The sequence below is a fragment of the Carassius carassius genome, chromosome 8 (assembly GCF_963082965.1).
Source record: "Carassius carassius chromosome 8, fCarCar2.1, whole genome shotgun sequence".
Taxonomy (NCBI): domain Eukaryota; kingdom Metazoa; phylum Chordata; class Actinopteri; order Cypriniformes; family Cyprinidae; genus Carassius; species Carassius carassius.
This window is the reverse complement of record NC_081762.1, coordinates 27,743,134-27,768,811: the sequence shown is the minus strand read 5'-3', so window position 1 is coordinate 27,768,811 and position 25,678 is coordinate 27,743,134. Positions and strand designations below refer to the sequence as shown.

Below are 25,678 nucleotides of genomic sequence, written 5' to 3'. Positions count from 1 at the left end.
CAAAGGGCAGTGCAGTAAGCACTGATAAAAAGCAAATAAAAGCAAATAAAACAATAATACCTATCACTCATTATGTCTATTAATAACTGAAAAGTGTTTTTGTTGTTGTTGTTGTTTTTTTTTAAGGAATTTAGTTCTTCCGGTTCAAAAAGAAAAGTTGAACCATATATGCATTAATTTGCATAGGTGATTGGCTTCCGTAGCTGGAGAGTAGCCTACACGTCATCAGTTTTCCGAGCTTTCTCAGTATTATTCAATAGAATGAACTCTTATGATCCAATCCCTGCACTGTATTATGCATGAAGTCTTCTTACAGTGGAGAATTCAAATCTAATGGGAGTTTCCACACTGTCATTTCATCTCTATAAACAATCAATGTTTAACAAAAAATATTTTAAATCATTATATCATCATATTCCCATCTGTTTACTCTGCATCCAAGCACTGCCACCTCTGTCTGTCTGAGAGAAACAGACTGGTGACTTACACTTACACACTCCAGCAGTGTCCTGATCATCCATACAGATTTGATGGTTGGGGTTGTGTAGACAGTGTGTGTGTGGATGCTGTTACTGGGAGCTTGAGTGGAGTGGCACTGGTGGTGTGGGTATTTCTGTATCATATAAGAGCATCAGCGGGAAGGGATCTGGCTATCAGTGAAGTGAATGTCAGGACATTTGCCAAGTAGGTTAACCCATACTCGGAATTGGTGCTCTGCATTTAACCCATCCAAGTGCACACTTCAGCCATGGGTATTGAGGGTGGAAGAGAGCGCTGTTCATTCACCCCCATCCCAATCCCCCCCACCCACCTCCACCTCCTGCCAGCACCGAGAATCGAACCTTCAGGTTACAAGTCCAACTCTCTAACCATCTCTGCATTTAACATAAATGCAGAGCTGATCTGTAAAAAGGGACAACAACGATTGTACTTCCTAAGGAAGCTTAACTCTTTTAATGTTGATAAGGTTATCCTGTCTTTATTTTATAAATCTTTTATTGCCTGGTATGGGGGCATCAGCCTGAGGGAAAAAAATAACCTCAGCTATATTGTAAAGGTGGCTGGTAAGTCAATAGGCTGCCCATAGGTTTCCTTGACAAATATTTATGAGAGGCAGGTTATGAGGAAAGCAGATGCCATATTGGATTGTGTAAATCACCCCCTTCATTGTTCTTTTGAGGTCCTCCCCTTAGGCCGGAGATTCAGAGTCCCTCGTTTTAAATCAAATAGGACAAAGAACTCTTTTATACCAAGTGCAATTCGGTTGCTAAACTTGCATAATTCTTGATCTAGATGAGTAGTAGTGTAACAGTGTTTTTAATTAGTAGTTGTATTGTTATTTGTATGTGTATGTGGTGTTTACCTGTTGTGCTACCTGTGTGTTTACCTGGCTGTAAGACAAGTTTCCCTTAGGGGACAATAAACTGAAACTGAACTGAACTGATTAGATTCACCTGACAACTGTATCTGGGTTGACATTTACTCTGAACAGCAGTGTTTGAGATTGTGAGATCTAAACAGTTATGATATGATCTAATTTGCCATAAATTTATTTTATTTACAATTTGTGGACACAAATTACATTTCTGTGATGAGAAATATAGTTATAGGTATATATATATATATATATATATGAAATTTATCCTATAATGAAAACCTGAACTGTCACATGACTGGAGTAATGAAGCTGAAAATTCAGCTTTGATCACAGAAATAAATGCCATTTGACAATATACATTTTACAGTTGTTTTAAATTGTAATAATATTTCACAATATTAATGTTTTGTTTCGAGCTGATAAATACAGCCTTTGTGAGCAGAATAGTTGGTTGTATTGATTGAAACATTTAAAAATCGAATTATCCTCTTCGTTTTATCAAGGACCGTCATATCAGATATAGGACTACATTTGTAAATTCGGCAAAATTATGTTTTCATATTTTACAAGATTTATGACTTTACGTTACATCTGAATCCATATTACGGGATTTTGCGCCATCTAGAGTGGCTGAAATTTCAGAGACTATTATTACTGACTCATAAATCGCTTTAAAACAAGAACACAAATACGAATGCCAAACCTAACTGCGCAGTTTCTAGACTGTCATCTGATTGGCTTGTTACTTCAGCGATTATTCTGTACCGCCGTCTGATTGGTCCTCAAGTCCTGCGATGTGTCTCCCAGCCAATCATTGCTCACGTTTTTAGAGTTTCATAAGAAACTCGACTGTGGTGGAAAGATTGACTTCCGTGTTTTGCTTTAGTTTCGGTGTTTCCTCCGTCATCATGGGTGCGTGTATGGCCTTGTGCTCTCTGGCGAGCTGCGTAAGTCTAAAATATTATTTTGACTGAAATAAAGTTCGTCTCTTCATGTTGTTCAATTTCATATGCTGAAGACAGCAAAGCATTTTCTCAAAAACTTTTTATACCAAACTGTTCATAGCTTTAGAGCGCTTTAGAGACCGTTTCCTCGTTTTGTTTACGTAAATAAACTATATAAGTTTTGAGAAAACATAAATAAATTACTCAAGGGCGACATTTCTGTATGTTTTTAGACTTTGTTTGCTCTTAAAAATTTAATATTTGTAAACGGTTTACTTTAAAACATTTTCTCGAGTTTCTGATTAACTTACGTTAGTTGACGCAGTTCAGTTATTTTAACAGTATTATTTAATATAAATGTTGAGCTCATATGTGACCCCTGGAGCACTAAACCCTGGAGTCATAAGTAGCAGGGGTTTATTTGGAGCAATAGCTAAAAATATATTGTATGGGTCAAAATGATCGATTTTTCTTAAATGCCAAAAATTCATAAATATATTAAGTAAAGATCCTGCACCGTGAAGATATTTTGTACATTTCCTTACCGTAAATATATCATTAGTTAATTTCTTATTAGTAATATGCATTGTAACAAACTTCATTTGGACATCTTTAAAGGCGATTTTCTCAGTATTGATTTATTTATTTTGCATCCTCAGATTCCAGATGTTGAAATAGTTATATACCAGATATTGTCTTAACATACTATACATTAATTAAAAGCTTATTTATTCTGCTTTATTATTCAGCTCAATTAAACAATGTTAAAAAAAGACCCTTATGACTGGTTTTGTGGTCCAGGGTTACAGTACATACAGTAGGTTTGTTCACCCTGTAGTGCAGAGAAGAAATGTGTGTGTTTTCTGTGTTGAGTGTGTTTCTGTCATTGTAGGCGTCTTGTCTGTGTGGCTCTGCATCATGTCTTTTATCAAGATGCTGTCCTTCTACACACAACTCTGTTGTGACCCGCCTGGCCTTCTCCTTCTTCCTGCTGCTGGGCACCATAGTGTCCATCATCATGATCCTGCCCGGCATGGAGACACAGCTGAAGAAGGTACACAGACCACTGCTGCAGGGGACATGGCATCATCATGGCATAGTTCACCCAAAAATGAAGATTCTGTCATTAATTACTCACCCTCATGTCGTAATCTTTGGAACACTAGCTATCCCTTTATGCTGAATCTGGCCCAATTCGATTTCTTCTCTCTTGCATTCCAATCCTGATTCTGGCCTTCTGAAATTAAAATTTGTTTTGAAAACAAACATGGACATAAACAAAGCATATGAGTTTCTATATTTAGATTCTAAATATTGGCAGTACTAGTCACTAATTTGAAATAATTAAGATATATTCTTTAAAGAAGTCGCGTGTTCATCAAGACTGCAGATTATTTGATTAAATACTGTGAAAACAGAAAATAGGCCAATCGCAATAATAAATTTTTGGTGACAAAAAAGATCATCATTTATATTTACTTAAAAATTAGTCACCATGATGTTTTACATTCCATTTCTTTTGCAGCGTATTGCATATAACGTGGCATAGTGCAAATTAAAAAAAATGCAAAAAAAAAAAAAATCTCCATACAATTTGCACTTTTTGACAGAAAATGTTTTTTACTATTTAATCAAGTTAAGGGATCTAATATTTTGATACTTAATTTCCGTGATCTAAATATTCTTTAAAATTAAAAATTTGCCATTTTCATTTTGAAATGTGTAGGCCTTCTTGCATTATGCTGTAACATTATGAGTATATATTCAGTGGCATAAAATGGTTTTCAAAATGACAATAATATCGGTTATCGCAACTATTTCTGGGGTCGTATATCGCACAACAAAAAGTTATCATCATGACTGGCCTAAAAGAAAATCATAATTACTCCATTCTTTTAACAGGTAGTGTAAATAATTATTTCTGCACACTATTTCTTGGTTATTTCTAAATAATGAAATGTAAGTGAATTTCTGACACTCAATGTAAGCTAAATATACCTTTAAGTTTGGATCCAGGGCAGTGTAGTGGTCTGAAATTAGTAGGCTTAAATAATTAGATTAGATCCCTCTTTGCGGTTTTCAAAGCATTATGTAAATCCATGTTTTTCAGTTCTGTTTGATGTTGACATGGATATTCCAGGTTATGGGAAAATTACCTTTAGACTACTAACATCCTAACAATCCAAAAATATGTGTGAATGCTTATATTTTCATACTTTTATGAAAAGCAAGTTAACAAAATACATCACACTGCTCTCTGGCTGGTTTGTTTTCTTCCTCTGATTTGAACTATGCTTTAGTAGCTTTATGAAAACGCAGCTAGTTTAAGATTATTTAGTGGTTTATACATTTATAATCTCACATGTTCATAATCTCAAATGTTTATTTTTTATTTTTTTTTATGTTATTGTGTTTTAACATGCTGTATTAACAGCCACAGTATGTAATCAAGATGTAAAGAGAGAAATATTATAGTTGTTTGACCCCTGTGTAAACCTGCATTTTTATTTTTTTTTATTTTTTTTGACTTGATCATCAGATTCCTGGTTTTTGTGAAGGAGGCACTTCTATACCTGGAGTGCATGGGAAGGTGAACTGTGAGATCATTGTTGGCTATAAGTCGGTCTACAGGATGTGCTTTGCCATGACCTGTTTCTTCTTCCTCTTCTCCATCATCATGATCCGTGTGAGAAGCAGCAAGGACCCACGAGCCGCAATTCAAAACGGGTAGAGTTTTGCTATTTGTTGTACCAGCTGTAATCTCTCCCACTGAAAAGATGGACAAGGTGTTCTCAGACAATGTTTGTAACAGTGCTGCCCTCTTTTGGTGAAAGCTGGGGTTTTTGAAATATTGGAAAATTCCTTTTTGCACAATAGTTTTACTTTGTCCAGGAAGTCTTAAGTAATCAATGATGCCAATGTGACTATGTATGTTGTTTTTCAGTTTCTGGTTCTTCAAGTTCTTGATTCTGGTCGCTCTTACAGTGGGAGCTTTCTTCATTCCAGATGGAGAATTCAACACAGGTACATTGATAAATGTGATCACAAAACCAGTCTTAAGTCGCTGGGGTATATTTGTAGCAATTGCCAACAATACATTGTATGGGTCAAAACTAATTTTCTTTTATGTCAAAAATCCTTAGGATATTGAGTAAAGATCATGTTCAATGAAGATAATTTGTAAATTTCCTACCTTAAATTTATCAAAATGTTATTTTTTGATTAGTAATATAATAATTTCTAAATAGTTATGTCCCGGCCAAATATTGTCCGATCCTAACAAACCATAAATCAATGGAAAGCTTATCAGGTTTTGTTGTCCATGGTCACAAATAATGACTAATAAAAGCTGGTTATTTTTAGTATATTTTTAATTTTTTGTTGTTTTAATTTTTCCCACTCTTTATAGATTATGGCACATGGCCACTGAGTGTGTGGCTATATTACATATTAATATATATAATTTTTTTTAATTGACATTCACAACAAGTAGGTTGTTTTTGAGTGCTCTGTAGTTCCCAGGAGTAATAGTAGTTTCTCATGTACAACCAGTTGGGAATGCAAGCAAACAACATTTAAAGGCCCTGTTTACACCTGATACCCATGTGACTCTGGTTACGTGAATGTTTAAAAGTGGTGATAAATCCCATACATACACCAGGATTCCCACCGTCATTGAGAAACTAGATTTCAGGGAATATTAAAATTGCGATTTTCATACCTAAGGATAAAATTGATCCTATCATAGATGGATCAAGACCTTTTTCATCCAGTCCACCTATTAATCCATAGGTGGATTAATAATTTAATTAATCATCTCAATTAAATCCAGTAAATTATGGAGTGCCGCAAGGATCTGTCCAAGGCCCTCTGCTATTTTCAAAATACATGGTGCCCCTTGGTAATATTCTTAGAAAATATTATTATATTATTAGTTTCCATTGTTATGGTGATGATACTCAGCTATATATTTCAACGAGACCAGATGAAACTTCTAAATTACTTAAGCTAACAGAGTTTGTTAAAAATGTAAAAGACTGGATAAACTGAAAAGTCTGGTAATTAACCTTAATCACAAAACTAAAAAAAAAAAAAATAAAACAATAAAAGTAATAAAATAATGTTTCCGCTTTTAAATACTTCCTTGACTAACACTGTGAGCGAAAGTCTTCCAAGGTCACACTGTTAAGTTGTAACAGAAGTGCTTTCTGAAGTTTCATGTAGCTGTCTGTACACAGACTGTTTAATACGGCTCGGAGGTGGTATGATTGTAATTGTACAGTAATTACAGTTGGATACTTTCATATTGAAGTGTGAGAACAGGCATATTTTAGTCTGTCCTCAACAGAATTTTGAGAGCAGAACAGTCTGAACTCATACTCCTTACTGTATGTAGAAGATTTTTATTAATCAAAATATGAATTAAGGATAATCACTGTGAATATAGCCATTTGTGTATAAAGTTATTCTACTACTATTATTTTAAAAAAGCCTTCTAACACTAGCTTTCCCTGTTCTTTTTTATTTATAAAAAAGACTCTCTAACGCTAGTGTTTCCTATTCATTTTCTATTGTATCTACTATTCTTAAAAACAAAAAACACCTTGCTACATGTACTGCAACTGAGACTTGTCATATCACTTGCATTTTATCGCTCTTTCGTTGGTTTTGATTGCTTCTCTTGTCCTCATTTGTAAGTCGCATTGGATGAAAGCATCCGCCAAATGATTAAATGTAAAAGACTAGAAACTCACTTTGTGAGTGCTGTCTCTATAAGATGAGAAATCCCTCCCAGTTGTCAGGAACAGCTGCTGAAGTCATGTCAGTTCGGAAGTCAGGAATGGATGTCTTACTTAGCTCACATTTGGTCCATTGCAGTGTGGTACTACTTCGGTGTGGTTGGGTCCTTCATCTTCATTCTGATCCAGCTCATTCTGCTGGTGGACTTTGCTCACACCTGGAACCAGAGGTGGGTGGAGAACGCGGAGGATGGGAACAGTAAATGCTGGTATGCAGGTATGTTCAGCAACATTGTTTCAGCTTGACTAAGCTGTTAAACTGATAAAGCTAAGAGCTGAATGCAGGGGTCATGTTAAAGTCACATGCGTTATAAGATATCTTTGTCAGTTTAGTAGTACTGGACACTAAATGTTTCCTGATGGTTCTACATCTAATTCTTCACATGAAATCTGAAATCTTCTGCAGTTAACGTGTCTTTTCTTCGTTTCACCTGTTTTTTTCTTGCCCCGCTGACCCAGTGAGCGTTTTGCTGTCCCTTGCAATATCTGTATTGCATTAGTCTTTAATATTTCTCATGGGGATTTAATATTTTTTGACTTTTCAGTCTGAGTTAAGCCTCTTTTTTTTTTTTTTTTTGGCTCATTTCATCTGTAAAAGAAAATTGCCTTATAATACTTTACACCTGACGATAAGGAGTTGTTCACTTCCAGCCTTTATGGACAATTCCATATCACTCATAAATGATTAAATACAAAATTAATAGGAGTTATTAAGACCAATGTGGCTTGAAATTGAAAAAAAAAAATCATTTGAATATCAGCGTGCCTAATTATTATGCAAACGGTGTATATATATACTGTATGTATATACTTTATATATAGACTTTATATTATGGACCAGTTCTCACTATGAACTAGTTCAGGGGTCCCCAACCTATGGCACGCTAGCAATAGGGAAATCTGCATATCGACATACATTTTGAGTCACACAGCCTGTTAGTTGCTATAAATACTGTGTGAGAATCAACCTGCGCTAGTCTACAGATGCATGTGGCTCTGGAAAACCATTTGCATGACTGCTACGCATACGAGCCACAGTGGTTAACCAGGAAAAAAAAACCTTAACATGCATATTACTCTTTTATTAGTACTTAAAAAGCATATATTAATGCCATATTCTGACCATATTCTAGATCCCTTAACCCTTAAACAACACTACTACAACAACTACCTTACTATGAATAAGCAGCAAAGTAGGAGTTTACTGAGGGCACTTTAATTTACAGTCCTGTTACTTGTGTACAGTGTACACAGTATGTACTTATTATAGTAATTACACAATAAGTATGTACTAACCTTAAACATACCCCTTAAACCTAACTGTGCCCTGTGTAGTTATTTTAAATTACAGATACTTTCTTAGGTAGGTACACTGTAAGTACATGAAAGTACACATACTTTAAAATAAAGTCTTAGTTCATACTAATAGTGAATATGTGTTACTTAATTTAAAGTGTTACCTTTTTAGTATACTACCAACTAATCCTTACGTGTCAACGGGACTGATGTATATCGTCCTGAGCATCATTTTCTTGATGTTTCTGCATTTTCATCATAATATTTCAGCAATCAGCAGGTTTGCTAATAAATCACTCCTTAGATCGAACTGGTCAAACATGTTTGCAAAAAGTTCTGAAGTTGTTCTCTATACAGTTTGTTTCATTAGTTTCCAGACTATTTTTTTTAACACACTACAATAGTAACGGGATACTTTATAAGACAGAGAACTAGATCAGGTGAATATTTACCTAAACTTGCAAATGTTTGTCATTGTCTGTCTTTTAAACTACTTTGTGCTGCAGGTAAAGACAATTTATATCCAAAACATCAAAAAAGAGTATCAAAATATGGACACACTTTTTTGACTGTACTCACGTTTTTTATTTTCTTTTCTTTTCGGTCTCAGTACTGATGGAAAAACTACAAACACCCTCGATCTATATTTCTTTTCTGCTTTTGTAAAGTCTTAGAAACCCTATTTGTGGTTTTGTCTTTTGCTATTGAAGCAAATGGGAATGCCAAAATATATTAGTCGACCATAGAAGTGTAGAAGTTTACCTACTATGTAGTTTTCCACTTTTGAGAACCTGAAGAATGTGAAAAGGGTCAAATTTGTTGCTCACTCTTTCTTTCTTTGACCCAAAATCCACATATCTGTATATTAAATATCAAATATGAGCTGATTGGCTACAACTGTATTCCTTTTCCTCCACAGCCCTGCTGTCGTTCACAGTGGTGCACTATATCTGTGCCTTTGCTGCTGTGGTTTTATTCTATATATTCTACACCCAGCCGGATGACTGCGCCGAGCACAAAGCCTTCATCAGTCTCAACCTCATCTTCTGCATCCTGGTGTCTGTGGTGTCTATTCTTCCAAAAGTGCAGGTCATTACCATGCTCATTTGCTCCGCTTGATTTTCTTGCTTTTCTCCCTGAAATGATGCAAACAAGATAAAGCAGACAAGTTCTCATCAGATCTGCACACATCACATGCACTGACAGTATGATTATGATTGTGGGTAACTGTGTTACAGGAGGCTCAGCCGAGCTCTGGCCTGCTCCAGGCGTCGCTCATCTCTCTCTACACCATGTATCTCACATGGTCTGCCATGAGCAACAACCCCAGTGAGTCTCTCAAACACATCACATGTCCATATGAGATCAAACTTCATGAAATGCTTTTTTGCGGTACCTCCGAACTTTCTGATTTTATTTAAATTCACGAGAATAGTTATGCATCCTCATCTTCACACCTCATCACACCTCATCACACCTCAAACTTGAATGTGCAAAATGACTATTTTGTATATATATATATATATATATATATATATATGTATACACATAATACGTATACACACATATATTATATAAACAAAAACTTTATTTTGGATGCAATTAATCGTTGCCCAGCACTCATTTTTTAACATTTCCATTAAAAATGTTGAGATATATTGGATTTTTTTTCTCTTAAGAATCTCAACAACGATGCATTTCATTATTAAGAACTAGAGTAAAACCTGTAATATTGTGAAATATTATAATAAGCTAAACAAATGTATTGTAAAGTGTAATTTATTTCTGTGATCAAAGCTGAATTTTCAGCATCATTGCTTCAGTCTTCAGTGTCACATGATCTCCAGAGATCAATGCAGGAAACAGTTGTGCAGGTTCATATTTGTGTAGAAACTATGATCTTGTTATTGTTGTTCAAAAGAACAGCATTTATTTGAAGCATCTTTTGTAACATTATAAATGTCCATACAGTCATTTTGATCAATTTAATGCACCCTAGCTGAGTACATTTTTTCTATAAAAAAGGTAGTTTTATTGCTATCAGACAATTATCCTGTTAATAAACTGAATGCTGTCTCAAACTTCATTTCGCTACCAAAACTAAAAAAATCTCATGCCTGATAAAGTTTTACCAAAACAAAGCAATTCTCAGAAAGACATGGGAAAAATTCCAGATGCAGGTTGTTTGTTTACATAATTGGATTCTGGGAAAGAAGACTTGCATAAACGCATGGAGCTGCTTGAATGGAAAAAATGACAAACCTCAGCAACCTCCAGGCCAAATGTAATGGGATGTAATGTAATTAAAGTTTAAAGGAGCTTGTTTTGCTGTGGAGAACAGTATGGAAATCCTGTGTCACGATCCCTTTATAATTGGCCCTGCTTAACTCACAGCCAGTGCTTAATAGCGCAGGTAGCATGTGTAAAATGAATAACAGAATCACTATCTGTTTTAGAGTGTGCTATGTTATGCTCATAAATAACCTGTTTCTCATTTGTTGCATTGCTCTTGTCTGTGCACAGATCGTAAGTGTAACCCGAGTCTGTTGAGTCTGGTCCACAGCGGGCCGACAGCAGTCCCTCCCACCAGCGCCCCGGGTGTCCAGACACAGTGGTGGGACGCCCAGAGCATCGTGGGGCTGGTCATCTTCCTCCTCTGCACTCTGTATGCCAGGTCAGCTGGTTACCATCATCCTCACCACTAGTGATGTCCGATTCATGAACGAATCGTTCAATTTAACCGGCTCTTCTTAGTGAACCAGTTGAACCAGTTCACCAAATCGAACTGAATCGTTTGAAACGGTTCACGTCTCCAATAAGCATTAATCCACAAATTACTTAAGATGTTAACTTTTTTAACGTGTCTGACACTCCCTCTGAGTCAGAATAAACCAATGTCCCGGAGTAATTCATCTACTCAAACAGTACACTGACTGAACTGCTGTGTACTAGACCGAACTGAAGATGAACACCGAGCCGAGCCAGATGACGAACGAACACGCCCACTGCTGGAGCAGTTCTCGTTCTCGAGTCAAGAACCGGTTGCATCGGTTTTCGGATCATCAGTACACTGAACCAAAACCGTTTCTTTCGGACGTGTCCGTTTTGAGAACAGAGGAGCTGATGATACTGCGCATGCGTGATTCAGCGTGAAGCCGACTGACTCACAGCGCGTCTGAACCAAACTGATTCTTTTGGTATTTGATTCTGAACTAATTCTGTGCTAATGTTAAGAGCGCGGGTAAACCGAGGGCTTGAATGAAGGGGCAATCTGGCGAAACGTAAGTTCATTTAATAACAAATACATCGCAATGGTTTATGTATAGTGGTTTCTGCGCTGATGACACCTAATTTATTTACTTTATATCTTCAAGACTTAAATCCTCATGCACATTATTGCTGTTACTGTACTTGGGTGCATTGTTGCAAAACTTAATTGTAAACCTTTTCATGATTATGAGGTTTTTAACTGACTAAAGTTATGATTACTGACTTTATATATTTGAATGTTTGATAGACGTGACGCCATTACGTCATCGCCAATGGCGTCATTACGTCGAGCGTAAAAGAACCGGTGAACCGTTTTTTTCTACCGGTTTATTGAATCGAACCGTCCGAAAGAACCGGTTCGCGGAAAAGAGTCGAACTTCCCATCACTACTCACCACTGCCAGAAGCAGACAAAGAAACGTGCAATATTGTTAGCTGAATGAATACAAGCTGTGCTGAATAGTATATCTTACATTTCTTTTCTTTTTTTGCGTTCAAAGAAATATTTATTGGTGTATTTCCTTTGAAATGACTTAAATTAGAAAGAAAAAAATATATATTTGTTGGAAACATAATGATTATATACAAAAGACATTAAAATCATTGATATATTCATGATTTTATATATATATATATATATTTGTATTTTACATTACTGCTTTAAATTTGGGCTCTAAGATTTTTAAAAATGTTTTTAAAAGTCATTAGGGCTACATTTATTTGATCAAAAATATAGTGATATTGTAAAAATATATATATTACAATTTAAAATAACGGTTTCTCTCTTAATATAATTAAAAAAAAATGTCATTTATTTCTGAATATTCAGCATTATTTCTCCAAACTTTTTAATGGTAGTTTATATAGGCTACTAATTCATATTCCATATACAGAAAAAATTTAATATATCGGCCCGCCGTAAAATTCCCATTTGAAATGAAGTCATTTTTAATTCAATTATTTTATCGAAGCCATCTTTTTCGTGTTTGCTTCTTGTCTTTTTCTAGCATTCGCTCCTCAAACAACGGTCAGGTGAATAAGCTGATGCAGACAGAGGAAGTTCAGGGGCTGGTGGCCGCCGATGTCAGCGAGGGCGACTCTGAGGACGGCTCCAGACACGCTGTGGATAATGAAGAGGACGCCGTCACATACAGCTACTCCTTCTTCCATTTCTCTCTGCTCCTGGCCTCCCTCTACATCATGATGACCCTGACCAACTGGTACCAGTGAGTGTCTCTCTCTGTCCCATCAGCTGCTCCACTCTGAACTGCTGGAGAGTTCTGTGTAGATGTTCATCTCTTTTTCTCTTTACGTCTCAGACCTGACACAGACTACACAGCCATGAAAACCAGCATGCCATCTGTGTGGGTGAAGATCTGCTCGAGTTGGCTGGGACTGGCGCTGTACCTCTGGACCCTGGTGGCTCCGCTGATCCTGAGCGACCGAGACTTCAGCTAAACACAAACAGTGGCCTTGCACTGACACAATACACCTTTTACCAAAGAATTCACTTATTTAGTACATTACAGAAGTTTTTATCAATCTTTAAGATGCGCTGAGCTGTATGCACTATGCACACATGTATACTTTAACTAGACACCTTTCGTATTTTTTGTCGTTACTTAATCATAATCTGTTAACAAATATCCTAAATTCTACCCACAGTACACCTCAGGAAGCCAAGTTTCTTGATTGTAGGCTTCTTGAGCTTGAATTCTTTGAATTAATTCTCCGTTCACATATGTACACAGTTTGAACATCTATTCCTGGATATCTCATAGTCTTTTCTATCTGTCTTGGGTCCAGTTTTGTTACAAATTGCATTATGTTTGATCAATCACAGTTGAATGTCTCATACATATCAAGATGTTTATCTAGAGCTGTATCCACTTAGTTTTGAAGCTTTATTTAATGAGCTTCATGATGACACTCCTGACCAAACGTTTTTAGATTTTCAGATCAGTTGATCTTTTGTATATGTTACTTTTATCCATTCTTATAAAACGTATGATTACAGTAATTGTACACGAGAGGTTATGTGTCTTTAATCCAGCTGTTCCTATCCTGATGCTGTAATACAGGAAGTGTTTCCTCTAGGTGCAAGTGTTGTTCTTACAGAAGTACATTTCCTTTACCTGAAAAGTCACACGGTATGCTATTGCTCATAGACTGTATAAATTTAAACAAGCCCATTTAATTATGACTGCAGAAATGGTTAGTTAAATTCCATTTACATTACATTTAGTCATTTAGCAGACACTTTTATTCAAAGTGACTTACAAGTGAGGACAATGGAAGCAATCAAAAATCAACAAAAGAGCAATAATATGCAAGTGCTATGACAAGTCTCAGTTAGCATAACAAAGTACATGTAGCGAGCTTTTTTTATTATTATTTAATAAAAAACTGATAGAATAGAAAAAGAATAGATCAAACTAGTGTTATATAAGTGTATAATACATAAAAACAAAAATAGAATAAAAAAAAAGATTAGAGAAGTTAGTGTTTTTTTTTTTAAAGAATATAATTAGAATGGAGAGTGCTAGAGTTAGAGGGTCAAATAAAGATGGAAGAGATGTGTTTTAGTGTATTCTTGAAGATGGTTAAGGATTGAGTTGGGATAGAAAACAAAAATAATGACTTCATTCAACAACTCTATTCCCCTGAGTTACTGTCTTCCACCATTTTAGAGAGTATCACAACACATACGCAGGCTTTACCCTAAGCACAAACAAAGCTGATTACATAGTTATTTCTTATTATTTTTATTCAATTGAAGGAGGGACCCAGATATCTAGAGTCCAGAGTCATGTACTGTACATTGAAAGAGGATTCTTCGTACTTTTTCCGAATATTCTATTTTTACTATATTTCTAAAGGCTAAATCGTCATTCTGACATTCTCTCTGACCATAAGCCTATTCACTTTCAACCTTAAAGACTTTTAACCTTTATTTTAAGTCAAATTTTGATTGTTTCATTTAAAAATTACACTTGAATAAATCTCTTTGAAATTCAATGTATCTTCATTGTTTACTACCACAATTCAAACTCAGAAGTTGAATTCTAACCTTTATTTTAAGTTGTTCTTGTTACAGTGTATTTACATGCAACAAAGAAATTGATACAGACGGTGTGACAATGGAGTACAGGTTCAAAATGCAAGCTTTATTACAGAGCGTAGTCGAAACAGGCAGTTTCAAACTCCAGCAAACAACAATATCCAAGGGCAAGACAAAAGAGTAATCCAAGAAACAGACAAAAGTCAGGGCAGGCAGCAAACGATCACAACACAAGAGAAAAGTCCAAAGAAAAAAATACACACTTGCAAGGCAAGACAAGGCTAATCCTAATCCTGATCCTTTCTATAGGGTTATGATTAGGGTTTGGTTTATGGTTAGTGGCATGTAATTATGCGTAACCTTACTTTTAAGGATTTGCAAGGTGTAAAAAGCACATCCACACACAAAAGAAGCATTAGTTCAAAGGCACTCCCAGAGCAATTAACTCAACACTGCTAATTGTTGTGAGTTGCAATTTCAAAGTTGCAAATATTGGATTTCTATCCATGAAATAAGTACACAAATAACTGCCAGTTAAAATTCTGCAATATTGTCATCCCACCAACCAATTACATACAACAATAAATAAATCAAAATTAGAACAAAGTAACATATGAAACACAAGTACATAAAACAAATAACTAAATAAAACATACAAATTAAAAAGGTTGTCCCAACTGCACAATCAATAGAAAGCTATGGATGAGTAAATGTGTATGTTTTTATATATACTGTATATTTATATATTTTTTATTTGTGGACCCTGAAACTAGAGTGACAACTGGAGACTGTCAACTCTTAGATCCCAAACAGGAATAATTCCTTATATACTGAAGCGACTCTTTGTCTGTGCCGAATGCATTGAATGTTTATGAGCTGAGTTAAAGGGTTAGTTCGCCCAATTTGCAAAATTATGTCATTAATGACTTACCCTCATGTCGTTCCAAACCCGTAAGACCTCCGTTTAACTTTGGAACACAGTTTAAGATATTTTAGATTTAGTCCAAGAGCTCTCAGTCCCTCCATTGAAGCTGTGTGAACGGTAAACTTTCCATGTCCAGAGAGGTAAGAAAAACATCATCAAAGTAGTCCATGTGACATCAGAGGGTCAGTTAGAATTTTCTGAAGCATCGAAAATACATTTTGGTCCAAAAATAGCAAAACCTATGACTTTATTCAGCATTGTCTTCTCTTCCGTGTCTGTTGTGTGAGAGAGTTCAAAACAAAGCAGTTTGTGATATATCGGGTTCGCGAATGAATCATTTGATGTAACCGGATCTTTTTGAACCAGTTCACCAAATCGAACTGAATCGCTTTAAACAGTTCGCATCTCCAATATGCATTAATCCATAAATGACTTAAGCTGTTAACTTTTTTTCAGCCACATTAAACAAGTTAACAGCTTAAGTCATTTGTGAACTGGTTCAAAAAGATCAGGTTACATCGAATGATTCATTCGCGAAACGGATATGACAAACTGCTTTGTTTTGAACTGTCTTACAACAGACACGGAAGAGAAGACAATGCTGAATAAAGTCGTAGTTTTTGCTATTTTTAGACCAAAATGTATTTTCGATGCTTCAAAATATCCTAACTGACCCTCTGATGTCACATGGACTACTTTGATGATGTTTTTCTTACCTTTCTGGACATGGACAGTATACCGTACACACAGCTTCAATGGATGGACTGAGAGCTCTCGGACTAAATCTAAAATATCTTAAATGTAATTTTATTAATAAGATTCGGGAGGAGCACGTCAGATACTTAGCCTAATCAACACAGGTGGACCATAATCAAGTAATCAATCCCATAGTATAAATATCGCTGACTTACCTCTATCCATTGACGGTTTATCAGCATCCCTCCTCCACCCCATCTCCTCACTTCAAGTTCACTTTATAAATAGACGGGGAAGTACTCTATTCCCGAGCTCGGAGCCCTTCCCCGGACAGCACGCCAAATACGCATTCCATACCTCAGCTAATTATATGTAAGCGTGAACTATTGAAACTGTGTCCCGAAGATAAATGGAGGTCTTACTGGTTTGGAACGACATGAGAGTTATTAATGACATAATTTTCATTTTTGGGTGAACTATCCCTTTAACTGTTCATACTGCACTCATTGTTATGCAGCATGACTTGGTTACTTGTGTTTCTATATTACTGTTTTAGAAATGTAAAATTATATATAAATATTCCATAAATGACAGACAAAAAAAATCCAACACTAAGTGCAACACTAAGGAGTCCTTTCCCATTACGCATCACTTTGAAGTGACCTCACTAATTGTGCTCTCTCTCACTTTCCACCCACTGCTGTCCCATTGCGGGTATCTCTCTGTCTGTCTCGTCATTACTCCTGATGGTTTTAATGACACACACACACTCCAGGGAGCAGCAGGCAAATCTAATTCTGTTATATAACCAGTAACTACACCACAACATAGTCTAAAGTGGGACTGTCTGTCTGCTTGAGTTCAGCGGCTGCCATCGCGTCAGCACGGGAAGCTGAAGGCCCAAAACCGGCTTTTCACAATATCAAAGTCCCTCTTAAGGGACTGACTCAAATAGAGGATGATGCACTGGTTAGGGACCCTCTTGAACTCTCCCGAACTGTGTGTTTGCTGTCAGGGTAATTAAAGGTTCAGCTGCCTGCCTCTGAGACAACAGTGCGGTGTGTGGGGAGGCTGCCATGGTTATGTAGAGGGAAAAACAGCAACCGTTTACACCTGCTCCATAACAGCAGTAATTGCTCCTAATGGTGCTCATTGTGTTGTCCATCGGAGCTCATTTTAGGAGTCTGGTTAGTACACCAGAGGAGAGGCAAAAAAAAAAGCATTCATGATGAAAATTGTTTTATGAATGCTGTTTGGTGGCTCTCTTTTAAAATCATCATGAACTGAAAAGTCACCCTATATATATATTTTAATTTTTTTATTTTTATTATTATTATTTTTTAAACACGTTTTCAATGTAATTGAGAGATTCTGTCATGCACTTTTTTTGACTTCATTATGGACTTCTCTCTGGAGATACATGCCAGGTTTCTCATCATTACTCCTCATTACCTCAAACTCAAAATTAATCTGGTCTATTTTGCAAACACATGATTTATCCATATATATGTATATTTACAACGTTTTTATCTTACTTTTTAATAAAAAATATTCAACATCAACAATCAACATCTAAGGCTTAGAACCAAGTTTCTGCTCTACTTTTTATTCATTTTCAACAATCTGTTACACGTGTTTGTACTGAACAGACAATGTGTCTGTGGACAGTGGTAAACCATGCAGAACAACTGGTTGCAGCTGTAAAAAAAAAATGCCACTGAAGCATTATCTTCATTTTTAATTTATCTATTTGTATTAATTAATACTATTTTTATTATTATTATTTGCTTTGGAATGTACATTTGAACTAATAGATGGATATAATACAACCCTCAGACCTCAAACTAATTTGAGTTTTGGCTCTCCACAGTGAAAAGGTTTGGTCCTCTGGTCTTACCTTTTGATATTGTGTGTGACAGTAATGACAGTAACATTTTAGAGGAAAGTCTTAACCTCCAAATACAATAATACAAGCTAAAGTAGGACTTAATAAACCCTGAACCCTCATAAAATAAATAAATAAATAATAATAATAAAAACAGATATAGATGCAGAAAACTTTTTTTTTCTTCTTAATATAATTCTAAAAAGCCTGACTATTGGCACCTAATACACAACAGATCATAATGATTTTAAGCAGTTGAATACAATTTTATCCAAGTAAAAGTTCCCTTACTTAAAGATATATAGCCTACTCCTCAGAATGAAGCTACAGGTTTTAGGCTACTTTTGTGGTTGTTAGACTTTAGTGGAAAAATGAGTTTAATTCATAGTTAATGTGATGAACTGTGCATGTGGTTACTGTTAGAACTACCGAAATTGAATAGAACTGACTTCATACTTTAACTAAAACCCTGTTGAAGAAAAGAAAAAGGGGGGGCATGGCATGAGAAATCCAATTTGCCTTAATCTTTTGGCATATAAGAGGTCTTTGTACCATTAAACATTCTACAAGTTTCATAGGTTAAAAAGCATTTATTTAATTCATCTCCAAATGGCTGTTTTTGATCCGACGTCACCTTGTTGATACTGTCCCTATGCAGTGACTTTAGCCAACAATAACAATGACTGATCACTGACAAGCCTTACAGGACCCACACCTTAAAAACCATTTGTTTCAATCATTTGTCCACATAATTATTAGTTGTTGTTGTAGTCTGTGTGGGCAAAAAAACAAAACAAACAAACAAAAACACAACCACTTTATTATCATTATAAGTTAACCTCACCTAACATATTAATAATAATAATAATAATATATGTCCTAATTCCTTTAAAGCTCTAGCAACATTTTTGCACATGCCTTTTGACTATATATTATCTAATGAAATGAATAACTTTCAACATTAAAGCTGATCTAAGCATCCAAACACGTTTTGGGGCCACTGTATGTCTTCAAGGAGAAGCATACTGTAAGCGACTGTAATATGGAAGCATGCAGAGGGACTGACAGCTCACTGAAGGGGGCGTGGCGCGGGCTGCTCAATGGGCTCGTGCCGGATAGCGTGGCGCGCGGCGCTTGCGCTCAGCGAAGCAGCGTGTCCTGCGCGAGATTGCAGCTCTGCCAGTGCCATCCGCGGGACGAGAGGAGAGACACGTCCCAGCATCCGACAGACCTGCCTCTCCGGACCTAAATGCTACAAAGCAATCGGGCTTCTGAGTCATCGTGGACTAATAGATGGAGAAGAAACGGGCGCGCTGTCAGGTAAGCCTCTTTTCTGACATCGCTTTCATTATGTTCACAGATCTGTCTTGCAGGGTACAGTGACCGAGCATGACCGAGCCTGTCCCGTGCGGTCTGTAAATATCCTTTAAAGAATAATGCATGTGCTAGATCTTTAATATGACGCCAAAATGGAGCGTTTAGTGCGTCAGTGATTTATAACCCTGTGAAGTCACATGCTCGCTGCGAGCATCACTCTAGATGCCAAGGCACAGGGTGGGTATATGGTGCATTGTCAGTGGTGTTAAGCGGGTCACCAAACATGTTCAGTGGCTTCATGTGTTTCCCAGCTGCCCTCCTCTTGTTGATAGGCATTTTGACGTGCAAGCTCTTTGTTAAACCTTAATTTAGTGGAACTGAAGTATAATGACATCATCGCTCTTTTCCTACCGGTTATTATTTCAAGTGCAGTTTTGAGTCACCAGGAAATCCAGATTCTCTGGGACGGATTATTACATATATAATCAACACTACTGCATATGAATACCAGAATTAATATAGTGTCTAATCAGCGTTGATCTGGATAGTGTGCCGTTTTGTCGCCGGAGTGAAGTGCTGGAGTATTGCAGGCGCACAGAATTCCCGGCATTGTCCAGAGCGCGATGAAATCATCAATAATGTTACATAATCGCAGAATGCGGGATTGGGTTAAACCGGGGTCACTGCGATCCTGTCGATCCTAGAAAGATGCGAAATGTCACTAGCTACATAATGACGATTAGTCAATCAACCAAGCAGTCGCGTCGTTTGCTCATCGCCTTTGTTACATCGACATCCGCGCAGCGGTGCAATACGCGCGAGCGCATCGCGTTGTAGAAGACAGTAAGTCTGTTGATCTTTATTGCAGGAGAATATGAGCGCCTTAACAGTACAATCGCTACCCCTCAGAATAAGCGTCGATGTTTCACAGAGCGCTAGTTTCATTCTCGGTACACACGCGTGCGGATATCTTTGCGTCGCGTTTTAGACAAAGTGTAATGTGAGCAACGTCTCCACAACCCTGCGCTCTGTCTTGTTGTTTCTCTGTGAACGCCTCCCACATAGCGTACGCGTCGCTGATTACAACAAGGGAGCGTTTTTGTCGCGTCGCTCGCTCGCGCTGTGGATGACGCTAGCCTATAGCTCATGTGATTTATGCTAATGTAGCCTAATTATAGCCTACCTTGTTATAATTTCCAGTCACATTCTGCCTGAATAAGCCAAAGGCACACTATTAAAAATGATAAAAATATGAGCAAATGAGAGATTGTTAAAAAATGAAACCATTCATTTAGATTTTACCTACTGTAAAACTGGCATTACCCATCATCCAGAAACCTATACGTCTGTGCTGTCAGGCAGAGAGCACTTCAGGACAAATACACAGTTTTCTGATATTGTACCTGCTGCATTTGACCCAGTTGTTAGCTGACATTTCCTTGCTGTACAGTGCGCGAGAGTATCATAACACTGAGCTTGTGGAAATGCGGCCTGGCACTGTGCTTGGAATTGTTCAGATTCTTGTGTCTGAGAGATGTTTAAATATTAAGAGATATGCTTGTGATGTAAATCACTTACAATGTCATGTGAGTTATAACTCTGGAGCCGCAGAAAAGTGATGTCATAACAGCACTGATTGGCTGATGGCACCCCAGATACCAACACGCACTGTCCCGAACGCTTCATGTCGAAGACATCTGACAGGGAAGTTTCCTCTTTAACGAGCCTTGAAAAAAGTTTAAATGACAGAATTTTCAATTTTGTGTAAAATAACCCTTTTAAAGTACATTTGTGTTTGAGATATGCCATTAGCTGTTGCCACTAAAGAGAATGACTCTTTACTCAAGGAATCCATGTATCATATGAGCAATTAATAACATAATAATAATGGAAATATTAATAATCACTCATGGATCGTCCAATAAATTCCAGTTATTAATCAAATACAGAACTGAGCCACTACCATGTGGTTTGATGAAATAAGTTCTTCCCTGCAGGGCCCACAAAGGCACCTTTCCTCATGTTTCTGACGGCCTGGCACGCTGACATAATGATAAGGCAGTCTGATTTTTCAGGTTGCCCTGCGTCGAACAGGCCATTCCTTTTCAAGGAATCTCCTCAGTGGCCCATGTGTATATCTCACTTCTTCTTCCATAAGTGCAATGTTGCTCAAGATCGACCAGGATCTTACCTTACACAGCCTACTTTCTGTAAACACCACTGGGCTGCTTTTATTTGTGCAGTTCGTAGCTCAAATTAACATGCAAAATGCCAGTGGAGTCATGCCAGAAGTGTATAAATGACTGGTAAACCTATAACGACAATATTGAAGTAATAGAGGACGAAGTGGAAACGACACTGGCTTCTCAATGACATCTCAATGGTATCTGCTTATGTAACCAAATATAAAGATACTTCTTACATCGCTCAATGGCTACCTCAAATAATCCCAAGTATTCCCTTAAACTCAAACCTGATGCTTAACTGTCCTTCCCGTAACTCTCGTAACTCGGCTCTCCTCTTTGCTAAATGTGTCCTGCCAGCATAAGATTTAGCTCACTGTGCCTTTTCTCTCGGAGGTTATTTAAGACAATCCCTCTGTAATCATACTTAAAGTCTCAGCCGTCATAGTCCAGAGGAATAAAGCCTCGATTGTGAAACTGATAGGCCCGGAGCCCAAATGGCACTCTGAAGGTGTGTCATCAGAGCCAATACGGAGTTTGATTTCTTGATACCTGATACAGGCACAGTTCAGAAGGAATTAAACCCATTCTATCCAGACAAGAGCCAAGCGAGGGCCAAATCTGCTTTAGTGCTTGAGCTGTTTGATAAGTGTATGAGAGTGATGACAATATGACTCATATTTGGTGATGTGCACCACGATGAAGCTCCGGCTTTGTTGTTGACTCCGCCAAAGTTTTGAACTTGAGGAGATTACAGTAAATCCCAGTTGGACAAATATGTTCAATTCAGGGTTACCACGATACCTTAATGTCAGCGGTGATACCGGTGAAATTTCATTATTCTTGCTACCCATTTTAATCACCAAGGAAAACAAATGCACTATTGAACACACTCTAAATTGAAAGTAAAGATGAGGTGTTCATATTAACAAACTAAAACATCTCAATCTAGCCTGCAGATACTAATCGAACTGTATTCATAACTATCAGTATAGCACACTTTGAATACAAAGTGAAGATGATTATAAAATAATTACTCCATCATAATAACAAACTAATTATTTGAGTAAATGTTCAGTTATAAATTTATTTTAGTTCATTTTAAGTAATACATGAAAGCAATTTAACCCTGGAGCACAAAACCAGTATTAAATCGCTGGGGTATATTTGTAGCAATAGCCAAAAAAACATTTTAAGGGTCAAAATTATAGTTTTTACTTTTATGCCAAAAATTAGTAGGACATTAAGTAAAGATCATGTTCCTATAACATATTTTGTAAGTTTCCTACCATAAATATATCAAAACCTAATTTGTGATCAGTAATATGGATTGCTAACAACTTAAAAGGCTATTTTCTCAGTATTTAACATTTTTTGCACCCTCAGGCCAAATATTGTCCGACCCTAACAAACCATACATCAATGGAAAGCTTATTTATAAAAGCACATCTAATCCCAGTGAAGTCTAGATTGAAATTCATGTCTCGTTCACATTTCAGTATCTGTCAGTCAGGTGGCTCCTCTGGAGAGCTGGGACTTAGACTACCGTCCAGCCCACCTTAGCAATGCATCACACAAGAAAAAATAGCCAACTGCCCTGTCAACCTTTAACCCCTCAACTGGAATCAAAGATTTCACCTGTAGTCCTGTATGCTCAGCTAGCAAAACACTGAAACAAAGGAAACTGTAGTTCTGATGGGTAACTGAAAGAGTAATCTAGGTCATCATTGTACCTAATAATTAAACCAGTAGATTTGACAGATATGTGTAAAAAATAAATTAATAATTTTTATATATATATATATATATATATTTTTTTTTTAATAATTTAAAATATGTTTTATTCAAAATAAAGCAGCCACACCCTCATAGTAGCCATAGTGGATCCATCATGTCTTTTAATTTGCAGTTTGCCACCCCAAAATGAAAAATTTGTCATTAATTACTTTTTGTACTTTTTGTACATGAAGAAAACAAAAATAATGACAATGAGCTGAACGCAGGCAGCTTACAGTCTTCGTAGTGGCACTACAGTGATGTGGAGAGAGACAGAGGAGAAAAGTTGTTGAATATAGTCGTTATTTTTGCTTTATTTGCATACAAAAAGTATTGTTGTCACTTCATAACATTATGGTTGAACCACTGATGGCAGATGGACTATTCTGACGACATCTTTCATACTTTTCTGGACCTTGACAGTGTATTTTACTTGGCAGACTATGGGACAGTCACAGGCCTCCCGGTTTTCATCTAAAATATCTTAAATTGTGTTCTGAAGACGAAAGAAACTAGCTCGATCTGTATTAAATTTTGATCGGATTGTAGGGGGTAGTTTATTCCTTTTCTACGTGTTCTGTGCACAGAACAAATTTATAAATGCAACACTTGTTTTTGTCCCCATTTTAAATGAGCTGAAATAAAAGATCTAAGTCTATGTACACAAAAGGCCTATTTCTCAAATATTCTTCACAAATCCGTCTAAATCTGTGTTAATAAGCACTTCTACTTTGCCGAGATAATCCATCCACCTCACAGGTGTGGCATATCTAGATGTTGATTAGACAGCATGATTATTGCACAGGCGTACCTTAGGCTTAAGAAGAAGTGAACAATATTTAAGATGATTTGTGAACAACATTTGAGAGAAATAGGCCTTTTGTGTACATAGAAAAAGTCTTAAATCTTTGAGTTTAGCTCATGAAAAATGGGGGCAAAAACAACATTTTTGCGTTTATAATTTTGTTCTGTATAATACGTTTGAGAGTGCATGTAAACACTCGATCGGATTGAACCGCAAAACTGAAAGTACTGCGCATGTGCAATGATGCAGAAATAGCATAATGACGTGTGACGCGCAGAGTGAGCGGCTCTTCTTTTTGAATTAAGTGTTGTATAAAAGCCTGCCCTGTCATTATAAAACTCTCCTTTCACTTGGCAACTGTGAAGTGGAGCAGGACAACCTCCCACCAGTCCTTGTTTTGGATTGTCATCCACAGTAAACAAGTTTTGGGGGCAGGGAGGGGCATTTTTACTGCGTGATAAATATGAGCAGCACAGAACAGTGGTTTCTATGTATATTTATCTATAAATGCCCATAAATGGATAAATATTAATTCTGCTGATAAAAACAAATAAAGAAACAATGTAGGGGAATGGTTATTATGTGCGAACGGTGAGAAGCTTTTTATTTGTGCTGTGTGTGCATGTCAAAAAACAATCTATTCTGATTTGAAGCTTGTGACATATAAATGCACACATAAACCCGATTACTTTATTTGGCGTTCATGTAAACACTACATACAGATTCATCAATCGGAATAAATTCAGTTGGGTTTAACCATAAATTGTGTTTGTAAACGTAGCCATTTTGGGGTGGAATATCCCTTTAATAAACACACTTGATATTCATGCTTGATCTTCAGGCATTATGACCAAAAATCTGTATCAGTGTATTTTTTAGGATTCTTGGTGTTCCACAGAATATCACAGTATTGTTTATTTGCATGCCTGGACCTTTATATAGGTTGATAGTGTCTTAATTTACTGCCAGGAGGATATATAATCTAAAACTATTGTAATGTCAAATCAAAATTTACTATTGAATCGTTTTATAAAATTAAAAATTTTTAAACATATGATTCTTTAATTCTTTACATTTTTATGCAGGTTTACTTTAATTTGAGAAGTACATTCTACCCTGTCTGCTATAATTTCTTCAAGTTAGTCCAAACTTTTATTTTGGCGGTTAGTGTAGTAATAAATGAATACATTTTTTTGTTTCTGTGTGTTTAAATAAATTGTATTGCTACATTCTACTGTACAAAGGTAAGGTATTTCTATATTTCTATTTACATAATGGTAATGTTTTTTTCTATATAAGTTAATCCAAACTTGTTTTTTTTTTATAAGTTGTCAGGAACCTAGC

The 25,678-nt window shown here is 36.5% G+C and overlaps 2 protein-coding genes across 3 annotated transcripts in view; both read left to right on the top strand.

The window, feature by feature from the left end:
- Positions 1-2,184: 2,184 nt before the first annotated feature.
- Positions 2,185-13,711, top strand: LOC132145677 (serine incorporator 2-like). Its single transcript, XM_059556862.1, has 10 exons — positions 2,185-2,325; positions 3,215-3,376; positions 4,862-5,049; positions 5,267-5,346; positions 7,201-7,338; positions 9,337-9,506; positions 9,656-9,746; positions 10,941-11,091; positions 12,694-12,912; positions 13,006-13,711. Exons 1-10 carry the CDS (start codon positions 2,287-2,289, stop codon positions 13,142-13,144), a joined length of 1,377 nt encoding a protein of 458 aa, XP_059412845.1. The 5' UTR covers positions 2,185-2,286; the 3' UTR covers positions 13,145-13,711.
- Positions 13,712-19,182: 5,471 nt separating this feature from the next.
- The window catches only part of LOC132145676 (transcription factor HIVEP3-like), a 49,600-nt gene continuing 43,104 nt past the window's right edge, over positions 19,183-25,678 (top strand). The window contains exon 1 of one of the 2 annotated variants that reach the window (XM_059556861.1): positions 19,183-19,573. The gene's annotated coding sequence lies outside the window, so the exon portion shown is untranslated. The remainder of the gene's footprint in view (positions 19,574-25,678) is intronic. The other variant, XM_059556859.1, reaches the window with a different exon arrangement.